General features: G+C 37.9%; 2 protein-coding genes across 4 annotated transcripts; both read left to right on the top strand.

Annotated features, from left to right (window-relative positions):
* The first annotated feature begins 320 nt into the window (after positions 1-320).
* On the top strand, positions 321-5752 carry si:ch211-244b2.4 (uncharacterized). The gene is made up of 9 exons (XM_004548317.5): positions 321-435; positions 2675-2980; positions 3622-3766; positions 3848-3980; positions 4069-4189; positions 4296-4374; positions 4492-4594; positions 4706-4826; positions 5005-5752. The coding sequence occupies exons 1-9, from the start codon at positions 420-422 to the stop codon at positions 5064-5066; spliced, it is 1086 nt and encodes a 361-aa protein (XP_004548374.3). The 5' UTR covers positions 321-419; the 3' UTR covers positions 5067-5752.
* A 671-nt stretch (positions 5753-6423) lies between these two features.
* Positions 6424-13301, top strand: si:ch211-244b2.3 (uncharacterized). Of its 3 annotated transcripts, none has more exons than XM_012918352.3 (13): positions 6440-6460; positions 7928-7950; positions 8049-8088; positions 8748-8877; positions 9435-9579; positions 9660-9780; positions 9864-9942; positions 10130-10241; positions 10745-10850; positions 10978-11059; positions 11285-11348; positions 12492-12600; positions 12701-13301. In XM_012918352.3, the coding sequence occupies exons 1-13, from the start codon at positions 6448-6450 to the stop codon at positions 12760-12762; spliced, it is 1086 nt and encodes a 361-aa protein (XP_012773806.3). In that variant the 5' UTR covers positions 6440-6447; the 3' UTR covers positions 12763-13301. The 3 variants fall into 3 exon arrangements, with proteins under 3 accessions (XP_024661454.2, XP_012773806.3, XP_024661453.2); XM_024805685.2 differs by lacking the exon at positions 6440-6460 and adding an exon at positions 7810-7825; XM_024805686.2 differs by lacking the exon at positions 7928-7950 and having other exon boundaries at positions 6424-6460.
* The last annotated feature ends 1444 nt before the right edge of the window (positions 13302-14745 follow it).

The following is a 14745-nucleotide window of genomic DNA, read 5'->3' as shown; positions in this document are numbered from 1 at the left end:
TCATAATACACCATAGGAAAAAAAAATCTATGATGTTATGTTGCAGATTTTAATACAGAGATAAACATTTTGCACAAGCAAAGATGCTGTTCCATTGTACGGGAGAATTGCATATTATTTTAATTCCGCACCTATCTTTATCCTTGTAACGGTGTTTGTTTATTGTTTGTTTCTCATCAGTTATCTGCTTCCCAAAGTGTAGAAAATACCAACACATGTTTACTACTGCCCATTAAACCTAATTCTCAAAAGCTGCTTAACACGTTTACTCTATTTTTTTGGCAACTTTGTTGCATTGGGTAGGCCTTATTAAGATCACATTATTATTCTAGCCTAGTATATATAGTGCCAGCCTCTTGGCAATCAGATGTGGGAGAGGCTCTTCCAAAGGAAAACGAAAGTGTTTTGCAGAAAGCAGAATGGCCTCCTCCTGCCGTGAGTATCTTTCGCGCTATGCTCCTTGTAACATTTCTATATTTTACTGTTCATATATTTTATAAAGTCTGGTGGTATTTTGTTTACTGTTTGTTTATATTTCCCTTTAAATCACATGCGAATTATTTTTAACAGCTCTCATTCTATCAGAGTTTCCATAAAGATTTTCTGTGAGGTCAAACATGCCTAAAATGTGCAAATGTGCAGCATATTTAATATTTTAACAAGACCAATAGTCTAGATTTGAACTCTTATTCTGAGACACTGATTGTCATTGTATAGAATTAGACGTTTACTTTCTGTTTCATTTACTGTGAAACTCGATTGCATAGAATGCCTACATAAAACCTGAAAGCTGGACTTTAATAGTTATGTTTTAATTCCTCATTTACATAATTTAATTAAAGTTAGTATGCATTTTTCTTTTATTTATACGTTTTTATAAACGTATATTATTAACATGTGTGAAACTCTTAATAGCATGTTTAACTAGCCAGCAGGGGGCAGCAGATAAACAAGTTATTTATTTGCAATACAAACCGGCACAGAAACTTTGTTTTCAGATTTTTCTAATAGCACCAGAAGAATTGTAAAAGTTATTTTATACATATATATAAAATAATTAACATACATTAGATAGAAAGGTGGAGCAGGTGAAAAAATAATAGCTAAACATAGTTCTAAAGTGAAATGGACAAAGCAGCTCAACAACAAGTGAGGGAATGCAGCTTTACAAGTTTTCAGCCTGCCTTTATTACCAACATATCGAAACTATATTGTCATACGTTATTTCAAAATAAAAAATACCGTAGTGTACAAAATTATTGAGCCACCCCTCACTTCTCAATAGTTTGCTTCCAAGGAGCCAGGCTGTTAAAGCGGTATTGAACAATGCTACTCTAGACTTTCTGATGGTTTTCCTTTGGACATTGGCTGCTTTATCACTCATTTACAGTCCAGGGCTTGTACCTGACCATTGTTTTTGTTTGTTAAGCCACTTAACATTGGCTTAACGATGTTAAGTCATTCCAGCAAACAAAAGGCGCCTAACTCAAGTTATGAATGTCATGTGCTTAAGATATTAAGGGTAAAATATTCGTTGATCCATCTGCTGTTTGCTGAAGCCTCATCACAAATGGTTTCAGCGGAAGAAGAAGCCATTTTTAAAGAACGGAAACAGTGAGAAAAGCCTGAGGTATGCCAAATTACATAACAACAGGGACTGAAAATCAGTGGCAACAGGTCTTAGAGAGTGATGAATCCAAGTTTGAAATCTATGTTTCTAATCATCATCAATATGTGCAAAGATCAAGAGAGAGATACAACTGTGAATCTGTAAAATATGCCGGAGGCTCTGTCATACTTCGGAGCTGCATGTCAGCCAGTAGTGTTAGGGATCTTGTCAAAATTGTTTCATCAATTTGAATTATGAACATAAGAAAAGTGCAGTCAGATTTAAATCCACCATGCAGTACCAGCTGATTGGCACTGGGTTTGTTTCTCAGCATGACAAAAAGCCCAAACACACTCAGTGTAGTAAAAGCTAGAAAAACACACAATAGACCAGCATCCCCAGAGCCCGGACCTCAACACTTTTGAAGCAGTGTGGGATCATCTTGACAGAAAATGGAACAAAAGGCTGACCAACATCCAAAGAAGAGATGTGAATGCCCTTCAAAAAGCCTGGAGAGCTTTTCCTGAAGACTATTTAAAGAAATGGAAAAAAAAGGCTTCCTACCAGAGTTAAGGCTGTGTTAAAGTATAAAGGTGGTAAAATCAAACATTGACAATTTCCATGCATATTTTCACACATTTCAATAAGTTTCTGGAACAATTTCCCCACTCTACTAGCAAAAGCTAAACAAATTAGGGGTAACTCAAGACTTTTGCTTAGTATCATATGTACTTTAACATCCTCAGCTCTGACAAGAAAGGTCTACCACAAAGCCCTGAGCATTAGTGAGATCAGATGTTGTTTCTGTGCCTTCAGAGTCTGGCTCAGAGTTACCCTCTGTAGTTGAATTCAGGCCTCAATGCAGGTCGAGTTCCACAGTGAACTGTATGTTTTGTTATGCTTTTCCATTCTTGTAGCAAAGTTGCCCAAAAATATGTACCTGTATTTGTTCATATTGCTTTATATATTCAGGGATGTATCTTTAGTAAATAAAGAATTTAGCTGTATATCGAAGGAACAAAATATGAAAGCATATCATGCATTTTTTGTTGTTGTTTTGTCCAGAGGCTGACGATGAAAGCACTTATGGTTCTGATGTCAGCAATGAGTCAGACAGCGCTGAACCATCAGATGAGGAAGACAATGAGGAAGACGATGAGGAAGACAATGAGGAAGATGTTTTACCCTGCAAGTTTTACAACAAAGGAAACTGTAGGGACGGAGAAAGGTGTGCTTACCTACACGTTTGCAAGTACGCTCTTAAAGGAAACTGTCGTTACGGCTCCAAATGTAGACTAAACCACACTGTAAGTCAAGGTGTGCCCTCCAGTGCAAGCGGCAGGACTCCGGATCGGTCATCATCTAGTCATGGTGAGTATTTGCTTTTGGGGTTTTCAGTTGTTTGTTTTATCGCCACAAGACGTTTTTTCTTTTTTTCTTTTTTTTTTAATTTAAGTGAGAAAGATTATTCACAAGTGAAAAACATTCAAGACAGTTTTTAGTCTTCCCAGGACAGGATGTTCCACTAAATTTCCCACAATGTCAAACTGTGCAATGCTCAAAGAAACCAAACAGCTACATTTCAGGCTTGCAGGCCTCTACAGTTCTCAGTAAGCATGTTAAATGTTAAATTTCACGAAAGCAGAATTAGAAAAAAACTGAATAGTATGGGCGTTTTTCAGGAGAACTTCTTCTCCTGTGGTGGAGGGCTGATAATTTGTTCTTGTTTTACCGCCACGAGACCTTGGGCGCCTTGCAGCCCCTGAATCGACCATGAACTCCTCTGTTTATCAAAGTATTTTACAGTCCAGTGTGAGGCCATCTAGCTGACTGTTAACACTTTGGTCTCCAACAATATCAGCTAGTTCCTAACAAATAGCTGCAAGAGCCACATTTTACCTTATACATATATTTACATGTTCGAGCCATATTAGAGCAGCTTTAATGTCCAGTAATAAGTCACCAATTACAATGTAATATATAATGTCTTTTTGTTTTGTTTTTCTAACCAGACCAGAGGCTTACTGATGGCCGACGCTACCAGTGGCAGCTCAATAACGGAAGAGGCTGGAAAGATGTTGAAAATGATCACATCCTTGAGGCCCAGTATTCGCTGCCCCACACCAAAAGCATCAAAATATACAACACATCATACGGGTAAGCAATGAGTTTATGAAGAACTTTTTATTTCCAGGCACACTGTAGTCACTACATGCTTCAACTTTCCTCTCTCTACAGGGCGGTGAGCATAGACTTTAAAAGGATGAAAGTTTTTGGGAAGAAATTGAGAGTGAGACGCCTGGATGACGGTAACACTGCGTGGATTTGGTACTGCATGTTGGGTCGTCGTTGGATCAAGTATGGAGCCAAGGTAGATAGCAACTAGATCTTTGCTTAAGTTAATGGAAATTGTTCTCCTTTGTCTGTTTGGTAATGATTCTTCTCTCCCTCGCGGACAGGATTCAAAGGGCGTCTCCACTCCTGTGAAGAGCTCCGACATAGAGGAAAAGTTTCAGAGAAATCCAACGAGCTCCTTTACTTTTAACGTCAATGGTGAAACTTTGGAGCTCAAATTTAAAGGTGAAGTGAATTCACTAATCTGTAAATTTGTAACACCCTTCCAGCTAAATTCCAGCTTTTTCTTAACAGTCATTAGCCTATTCCTTATTTCTGTTTGTTTGCTTAGAAATGCAACAGGTGAGTAAAAACAGGAAGAGGAAAGTCACCCGTCGACCTACGTACCAGCAACCACAAGCAGTCAGGGGGTGAGTGTTAATTTTCCTCAAGGATTTTTGTTCAGTTAAAAATTGTCAAGAAGATAAGATGAGAGAATTTAACATAGTTTTCTGTTTTATGAAATATTTTTGATTTTGTTGTCGCAGAGTTGCTCTAGCATCCTCAGGTTTCCAGAATCTTAGCTTGGGCACTAAGCCACAGTGGGAATTTGAAGGCGACAGTGGAAAATGGCACGAGTTCAAACACAGGGTATGTCATCTGTGCAGTGGATGTTATTTTTAGGATTATTCAAAGTACAATTTCTGAGTTATTGCATTGACATAAATCATCACAGTTTGTCTGTGGATTTTGTCTTAACAGAAAAGGACTTCCACTGACTGCTCAGTAACCAGTGATGACATTGAGAGCAAGTACCAACAAAACAACAAAGGCACCATGCCCTTCACAGTGGCAGGACAATCCTACAATCTTGACTTTGGAGGTTGAGTTTTTATATTTTAATCCTGTAGTAAAAAACTCGAAATAATAATTAATTGTTGGCTCTTAGAGGCATTTTAATAAACAACTGACTATCCATATCTACCTGTTCCAATATGAAAAAGTGATGTAACATTTATTTAACATTAGACTTTTGTTGATTTGTTTATGATTTTCCACAGCAATGATCCAGACCAACGTCAGGACCAATCACACACGCAGGGTGAGACGTGTGCTGGTGTGAGCCATCAAGATGATTTCCTGACCTCCAGAAGACTGTGCAGCAACGTAACCACGATGCTGCCACGTTCCTCTAACTTGAGATTTATATGAGATTTATTTTTGGATGGTTAACACATCCTTTTTATTGTTGAATTTCAGAATTTACCTCATTGCAGGCCTTGTCATGGGTGAAGTTTACAAGGACACTTTTAAATGCTGCCTGACAATCTTCCACTCCAATAATGCATTCTACCAACTTGCCTTTTAGCATCATGGTTGTTTAAATTATTCATCTTATCAACTCAGGTCACAGTAAGCATTTTTTTCCACACTTCCATATGGGGATGGAGGGGAAAATTTGTTCTTATAGCCAATAATTAAACAAAAGGAAGTGTATAACAAACACTTTGAATGCATGGGATATGATACATTTGCCTTTTTTTTAATGTAGAAAAATGAGATGTAACTGTGCAATATTAGTTCGAGGTCTTTTTGCACATTACCTTTGAGATCTTTTTATGCTTTTAACACACAAACTGCCTTGAAAAGTCTCCGTGCCTCTTTGCATTGTGCCACAGTTTTTGCTTTTTGTGGTTTATTTGGCTTTGCACAAATGCACCAGAAACGGGTTTCACTGATTTGGGAGAACAGACTACTGCATCTTTGGTATTCTCTAAATGCAATAAAAAATGTTTGAAAGTCACAACACACCAAGACTTTCCCCTTTTGTATATGCAAGTAGGACACCAGAACCTCAATGACCAGTTCTAAACAAATATTTTTTCAACAGCTTGCTTACATTTACATTTACAGAGGGCGATCGTGGCTTAAGAGTTTGATGGGAACTAGAAATGTCTTATTTTCTAATTATAATAAAATTTGGATTCATGTTGAGTCAACACTAAATTAGTCAGAAATGTAAATGAATATAAATATTTCTTTGGGGTAGTGTAGACCAAGTGGCGAGGAAGGTGATAAGTAGACAGCATCAGCATCAATTTCTTTTAATTGTACTTTATTTCTGACATCTCCATTATACCATTTTTAAAAACACCTCGGTAGGCAAAACCTCACTTGCTTTATACAGGACTTTACATACACCTGAATCTCATTACTCTCTACCACTGAAAAATAGGTTAGACCAAACAATATGATCTAAACAAAAAACAGGAATAAGATTATGCATCTAACTGACAAACTCATTTACACAGCTAAATGGTTTGAAAAGTAAAACACTGCATACAATACAACTCAAAATGTTACTTTAAGGAAAATAAACAATGCTATACACAATGAAAAACCCTGCATTTGGTTGCACCCTGTGATGCAATCAATGACATCATGACGCTATATAAGTAGGAAGTACTGGGGTGGCCCCTCCCACACATACAGAACCTCAACAAATGGACAAAAATGGTAAGTATAACCAAAGCAACGTAACCAAACATAATTTATTAGAAATTTACCTGTGAATAGAAGAAAATTCAAATGACCTGATGGTTAGTAGTATTTGCTTTAAAAACATATGCATGGATGTAATGGATGTAACTAATGCTACCACAAACACACTCGGGATAGTATGTCAAGCAAAGTTACACCAGCAGTGTCTAAATTAAAGCATTATGGCCAACTGTACAAAAACAAAACAAGAGATTAATTATCGATATGATCAAGAGACGAGTGGTAAATGAGTAACTTTCGTCATAATTTATGAATAACTTTTAACAGAACACCTATATAAGTGTACAGAATAGGAACTGACCTCACAGCCCATTGTCCCTTCAATGGTGCTAGTTTCAGTCATTGTGCAAATGTACCAATTTATAAGGTTGGGGAAACCTGCAGTCAGCTGAGACTGAAGAAGTCGCTCCGATGCATGACGAAACGTTTCACCCACTGAAAACGCAACGTCCAGATGAACAGAATCAGCCTTTGGGAACTGACAGCGGGGGGGTGTGACATATAAATGGGGAATGTTACATATGACGGCACTCACACATAATTAAGACACACTTACAGATTTTGTCTGTGAAGGTAAGACAACTCTAAGCCATTGACAAAATAAGGGAGGGGGCAAAACTCAGAGGGTGGGGTGTTGTTTACAGGTAGGTGTTAGTGAGAGAAGAGATGGGCAGCAGTGGGCTGACAGAGTAAGGAAGGGAAACAACGAAGTCTCATGCACAGTTAATTGATTAGCAAGGTAAATAGCAACTGGCTGGAGAGGCGCTGTTTCATAACAGTCATGTTAATTAAACAGCATCACAATATGAAAGAGTCAAAGAACTCAGTCCTTCTGAATTTCAACAACCAGTGCAGAGCCTTTTTGGTAACATGTAACTTTCTCATGTCTTAACTTTGTAAAGCAATAGGAATATTTTAAAGTTCCTGTTCCTTAAACTTTGCCACATTAAGTTGCAGGTAGTTTTGTTCACACCAAATATCAGCGTTGTCTACTCTTCCTCATAACATTGTAGGCCACAGGGAAGTACAAAAGGGTAATTTTGCGGTGAACTGTTCCTTTAATACCATGAAAGAGCAACTCTACAGTCATCTGATGGCTTCACTGTGCTTTAATTTTTGTCGCTGTGAAAAGAAACCAAAGCACTGGAATCAGCTGTAGTGTACACTCTCCAGAGACCGCCTTAGGGGAGCGTCATTATCGGTACTTTAGCTCCACCTATGTACCGGTACGCGCTAAATTGCATTAGCTGAAGCCCAGAAACGAAAGTGTAAGCCATCGTTTCAGTGAAACTATCCGCCGGCTTCGGTCCTCGATCGCAAGTAAATACAGCGATTTAACGAAACTATTTTTTCAAGTTTTAATCTGGAAGTGGCTTTTTAAGACTGACTGATTGTGTTTTTTCTGCTTTCATTCTGTCACAGTGGATTTTTATTATGAGATGAGGGTAAGTGTGTGTGTGCTATGTGGAGGGGTTTGACAGGGTCTGGAAAAAAAAACAGGCGAGCTTGTGTTCATGGCATCATTTCTATTAATTGCTTCCAGGACAATAATGAGGAGGAGCAGATTCCCCAGAACACCCCAGGTCTGTTTGACGTGACAGTTTAACTTCCTGCTATACTGCCTCTATCATTATAAGGCCATAGTTTAGAACACAGAAGACAGTAAAATGAGAACATGTAGCATTTTAAGAACAAAAAATGTCTAGTTTTGAATTTAATGGCACTAATACATCTCAAAAGTTGGGATAAGGCCATGCTCCCCGCTGGGTGGCATCTCCTCTTCCTTTAACAACAGTCTGTAAACAACGAGCTGAGTGCTGATAACAACCCAGACCGTCAATTTGTTTTTTAGGCTGATGTTTTCTAGAAAGAATTTTAAATTTTGACTAGTTCGATCACATAACAGTTCTCCACTTTGCCTCAGCCTAAGAATCATCTTAGCATCCCACACTGATTTCAGACTTGATTTCTCTAGATTCATGTCACTGACATGTTGCCATTTAAACTAATTAATTGCAAAATGTTCCTCCAGCAGTTTTTTTTTCTTTTTAGTACTACTTAATTTTCCTTTTGTTGCCCTCATTTGAAATGTTTGAAATTTGTTGGTGTCTTCAAATTCAAAATAAGCTAATATTGCTCTTAAAACAGTACATATTCTCTTTTTAAACACTTGATGTATTGTGAGTAAGATATTGGTTTATGAGATCACTGCATTCTGTCTAACATATCTTTATTTCAACAGTCAATGGGAAGTATTATGAGTGGCAGCTGTCAGTTGGCCATCAGTGGCTGAAAATTGAAAATGACCATGTGATTGAGACCCACTACTGCCAACCAGGAGCCAAGGGAATCAGTATCAATACAAGCCATGGGTCAGTATGTTGTGATTATATCTGATAGTATCAGCAACTTTAACGAAGTGAGAGTTGGTCAGGGAAGGGAAATGGAAATGTGTCAGATGCCATTTGAAATTTTACAAAGGTAAACCGAAACTCAGTTTTTGGGCTATTATAAATTAACTTTTTACTGTAGGTAGAACAGTCCTGTAAATCCTGTACGCTTACAAGATAAAGGGTTCAGTCAAGTTGAGCCATAAAATGAAATGGATCAGCTGATCAAACACAACATCACCTAACATCACTGGAAGACATCAGTTCTTCTATGCATTCTTTAGCTTTAGCCTGCACATATGCAAGCCACTTTTGAACCCCTCCTCACGCCATGCAAGGCCATCATGTTAAATATAAACGTTTGACCACAGAGGTCCTGTCTATAGAAAAAATATTATTTTATCAACAATAAGTATTGATACAGATACAGATTTTGTGTCAGGACAATGGAAAATAAATTATTGCATCAATAATCTTTTTTTAAAAGGAGCACATTCAGAGAAGTATACTTTTCATTTTAATCTTTTATGTTTCCACAGGGTGGTGTTCATAGATTTTGATACGTTACAGGCTAATAATCCAGGTATAAAGGTGCAGAGACTAAGCTTCCTTCCTCGGGGGCAGGCGGAAGACATAGGCTGGTACTTCAGAGATGACCAGCTGTGGTGTGAATATGGAACACAGGTGAGGAAAATTGCAGGAATTAACTCCTTAAATTCACTTGAAGGCTTTCTTTGAGTATTCCTTGTCATCTTCCTCTTCAGGGTTCCAACACCATGTCATCATCAGTCAGCAGTAGACAAGTTGAACAGCAGTTCACCACGAACCCTCAGGGAACCTTCAGATTTACAGTGGGCCGTACACCCTACTTGATCGATTTCTCCAGTATGTGGTGTTTATAGTGATATATTATTGTGAGCTTGCTCTTTTATACAGCTATGGAAATGTGTTTTCATTTCACTTTGTAGCCATGACGCAGAGAAACCTCATCACAGGCTTACAAAGGAAGCTGCGCAGGCGTCCAAAATTATCCTCCAACACTGGAGCGTAAGACTTTTTTCTTTTATTCCTGTAGTTTAGACAGTCTTTGTACACTGAGCAAACTTAGTCTACAGAGATGTCAGTAAGAAAAGTATCAAAACTCCCCAGAGAATAAATAAAAAGTTTCTCTGAAGAAGGCTAACGGATGTCACGGGAAAAGAACATGAATGATAATCACTTCTTGTCTCTGCAGAGTTGGCTTGACCTCAGACTTGCCTGCAGCTTCCTCCTCGCAGACCGGTTCTGTGGGCTACAGGTGGGAATTCATGGGAGTCAGAGAGCAATGGACAGAATACCAAGCACATGTAAGTAGGTCATCCAAAAACTGCATGGAAAAATTTTAAAGACTTGCACTAAGCTGCATAGTAGCATCAAAGATACATCAAGAACTGCCCTTACCTCGGCAAAGGAGGTTATGCTTGCATGGCACGTGTACGGATGTCTGTAAACAGCTTGAGAAGTTTTAATGAATTCTGATAAAACTTTGTAGGAGTGTAGAGTGGGGTCATGTTAGCAATCCATAAAAATTTGGATTACATCGAAAGAGCTTTTCAAGGTCAGATTAATGATTTATTGGTCGAAAATTGACAGAAAGCCTTGTAACTCTGAACCTATGATTCTTACAAGTGTACTGTCAACATATAGAAAGGGCTGTAAGATTTCAAGTATCATGTCACATCTGACCTCTGACCTCTCATTAAAGGAAAGGAAAAGTTTCCACAGGATTCTATGGAGTCCTCTTGAAAAACTAAGTACACCCCAGTAGCTTGTAGCACCAATAACTGCTTTCTATATGTGCTGTGTGCAGATATGTTCATTTGACAGCGCTGCTATTGAGAGACAGTACCAGCTGAACAAACAGGGCACACTGAACTTCAAGATTAACAGATATTCATACACACTGGACTTTTCAGGTATTGTACACACTTCAGAACTGCTCTTCTGTTAAGCCGAACAATTCATGCTTTTTTTTTTTTCTTTTTTTTTTTTTTAAGCAAATTATATGGCCACTGAGACATTATCTTCATTAATTTATCATAGGTATGTACCAAGTCAACAACAATTTAGGGACAAGAAGATCAGTTAGAAGGACTCCTATATATGGTGTTCAGCAGAACATCAGGTAAGGAGAAACATTTGGCCACACAGTGACCACATCTCTTATTTTGTGCTAATTAATAACATGAATTAGGTTAAATATTATATTTTGAGGACATTTACTGATGTTAACACTAAAAGATTGACTAATGTTAAGATTGTTTTGCCTCAAACACACCAGATATGCACATAAAGATGTATATGCTGTGAATGAATGAATTTCAAATCTTTTGTTTTTTTGTTTTTTTAGTTCAGGCCCTCAGGCACAATGGCAGTTCCTAGATATGGATGGATCATGGAAAGATTATTCCAAAGTAAGCCACAACTTTCTTTTTATTCATGTGTAGACTGTGCTCTAGAAAATCCTATAGAGTACATTTAGTGCATTCCATCAATCTGTCCAGCCGTCCATCAATCTTCTGCCAGGTCTGGGTCATGGGGACAGATGCTCAGACCTACCACTCCTCGCCTCCTCCTCTGCCTGAAAGTCATGGCCTTGAAGTTGGAGATGCTAATTATCATTCCGGCTACTTCACACTCTGCTACAAACCATCTCGGTACGAGCTGGAAGTCATGGTTTTATCAACCCAATGAAACCATGTCATCTGCAAATAAATAAAGAGATAAGAACCTGTGACCACTGAACTATTGGCTGTGCCCAGAAATTCTGTTCATGAAAAACAGAATCAATGACTAAGGACAGCTCTGGCACGGTCAAGCTTCCTCTGGGAATGAGATTGTGTTAGTGTGGGCAATATGAACCAAGCTCTCATTGTGGTTGTACCACAATACTCTATACTCCTAAAGCACTGTCAAAAATGCCCTTTTTAGATCCACAAAACACATCTAGAGTTGCTGGGCAAATTCCCACATACCTTAAAATTCCTTGGTGTCTTTTTCGGGTAGAGGGAAACTACCACTCCAGTCTGCCAGTAAGGAATTGGGAAGTGTGTCAACCAAGAGAGCTCCATAACATCCCGAGCTTTTTGAGAAACCTGGGGCCTCGTCCCTTAGAAGCTTCATGTGCCTCAGTGAGCAGAGCCCCAGTGGCATGAACCATAGTGAGTTCTCATCCTGGTCCCCATAGTCTTGTTACTTTACAAAAGGCCAACAGTGGGATTCAGGAAAATTTCAAACTACTCCTTCCACTACCCCACAATATCTTCAGCTGAGGTCAGCACTCCATCTCTGCTGCCTCCCCCTCCCAAGTTGTCTGACTGTATATATGTATAATATAATATAATATAATTATGGTTATTCATCTATAATATTTCTGTTGAGATGTTGTAGGTTTTGGGGTTAATTCCAAACTGAAACACAAACAATCCCTCGCACAGTTTACATACTTTAACATGGAATTATGGTAATTTGAGCAAAGTATTGGGTGACCTAACCAGAATTTAACAACATTGCCTGACTGTGTTTTCTCTGATGTGTTGTTGCTCTGTGTTATTCAGGGAATATGCAGCACATCCAGTCAGGAGATTGAGTTCCAGTACAAACTAAACCAATCAGGAACTATGACATTTTCCACCAGGAACTTCAGCTATGAGTTAAGCTTCTCAGGTAAGCAGCAAACATAATCAGAAACCTTTAAAGTTAAAAGCCATATTCAAAGATTTGTATAATTGAAGTTGTGAATAAATGCACTTTTTGTCTTTTATAGCCATGACTCAGAGAAACCTGAGCACGGGCACAACCAGAACGGTGAGAAGACTTAATCAGTGACTGAGCGGACAACAGATTTGTAGGTCGGGGGTCAACTTAATGATGATCCTACCAGTTGTGTCACTGCCCACCTCAGGTTGGCTCTCCTGTCAGAAACTGCCTCCTGCCTTTAACTTAACACAACTGATAGACATTTACTTTGTCCCCTCTGAAGACATGTTGTTTTTAATGCAAGCGTTATAAATTTTATTTTTCCACATTTAAGATGACACTACGTTTAGTGTTAAGCAGTAAAATGTATTTCCTTTATCAGTTTTCCACATTTCTGGGTTTAGGGCTGGTTTTAGCAGATTATTCCATATTTAAATAAGTGGAATCGTTTACAAAGAAATCAGTGGGAGGAAAAAAAAAATTCAGTTTACTTTAAGCCTTTTGTTAACTTGACTATGGTTTCATAAAATGCAACATGCTTTAGTAAATCTTCAAATATTCACAAGTTGTTGTAATGACTGGAATTTTTAAAAGTTTTCCCTTTTTATCCTTTGTCCTTAGCATGCATGTTTTTAAGAATTTATTAAAAGTGCCTTTTAATCAGTGCACTTTGCTTGTGTTTACTTTCCTTAATTGAGGTTCCTTACATTTACATTCCAAAATCTAAATTCGTGTTTTAAAGTCATCAAAGAAATAACCACCATATATGGTGTACAGATGTGTATATGTACAGATCTTCAACCTAAGAGACCAGCACTGTGACACATAAAACAAAGCCGTATTACACATGCAGGACAGCAGCTGTGTACAAATAATCTTGTGGAAGAATAAGCTTTCAGTTTCTCCTTTGAGCTTCTGCTAGGATGCATCCCACATGTTGATCTAAGTATAACAAACGTCTACTTGAAGACATTTTTAATCTTGCATGGAAAAAATAGGGAAATTAACAGAACACAAAGATTCAGTTGAACAATTAAGACTCCCATTAGTAGCGTTTTATACAAAAAAAGGTAGTGTAATAAAAGATAACTCATTCAAACTGTTAGCAACAATCATCATCTGAGGAATCAGCGTGACAAAGGTCATTACAAAAATGCTTATGTCACATAGCATTCTGTAATAACTTTTCCTCAAATATTTTATATTCCATATTTGTTTTTGGTGTTTATAGGGATGGCTCATTAGCTGTTTACATATTTGCAGGAACATATCAATTTAAGGAAGCAGGAAAGACCAGAAAACCAACATAGAATACAGCCTTTGTGCATTAGCGTAGTAATAATATATCCTAATATAAATTATGTAAATGATAGTGCAGGGGTGTGAAACTTGCGGCCACCCCTACTTACAGCCCGTATATAGATCTTGAAGTTACTTTTTTTGTTAGAGAGGATTTGCGGGGAAAAACTGCATTCACGTTTGCAGTTTTGTCTTATACAATACTTGAAATTTAAAAAAAAAAAAAAAAACACTCTTTTGGAAATATTTGTGGGTGTTTTCTTGTGTGTTTCTTTTAGAGTGGCCCTCCGATGAGATGACAGTGCCAACAGTGGCCCACAGCTTAAGTTTGAGACCCCTGTTGTAGTGTATTGCAATGTTAGAATATAAAGCATCTGCAGAAGGCTGTTGCTGTGTAAATGAAACAAAAATGATTTCTGTTCATCTGTAAACTTATGTTGACAAAAAGAATACATCTACAATGTGATGAACCTTACCATTGACTTATTTTATTGTACTGTGGGAGGTTTTTATTTTATTTTATTTATTTCATTCGATTTCTATTACAAGGATACTCAATTCTGCACTTTAATAAAGAAATGCCCTAAAAATTTCTGGTTTTGTGTGTTTTTGTTTTATTCACAAGTACTCAAACAGAGTCTTGCCCTCTCTCCATTCTAGACTGGCACATACAAGGCTCTCTAAAGGGTAATTGCAGGAAACTAAGACAGCGATAACAGCATTAGTACGTCTTCCTCATAGGCAATTGAGGGAAATTTTATCTTCTCTGAATCATATGGACCAACCAAACCCTAGTCCACACACTGGATGAAC

Source organism: Maylandia zebra, linkage group LG17 (assembly GCF_041146795.1).
Source record: "Maylandia zebra isolate NMK-2024a linkage group LG17, Mzebra_GT3a, whole genome shotgun sequence".
Classification (NCBI taxonomy): domain Eukaryota; kingdom Metazoa; phylum Chordata; class Actinopteri; order Cichliformes; family Cichlidae; genus Maylandia; species Maylandia zebra.
The sequence above is the reverse complement of the archived record's forward strand: the minus strand, read 5'-3'. Positions and strand labels throughout refer to the sequence as shown.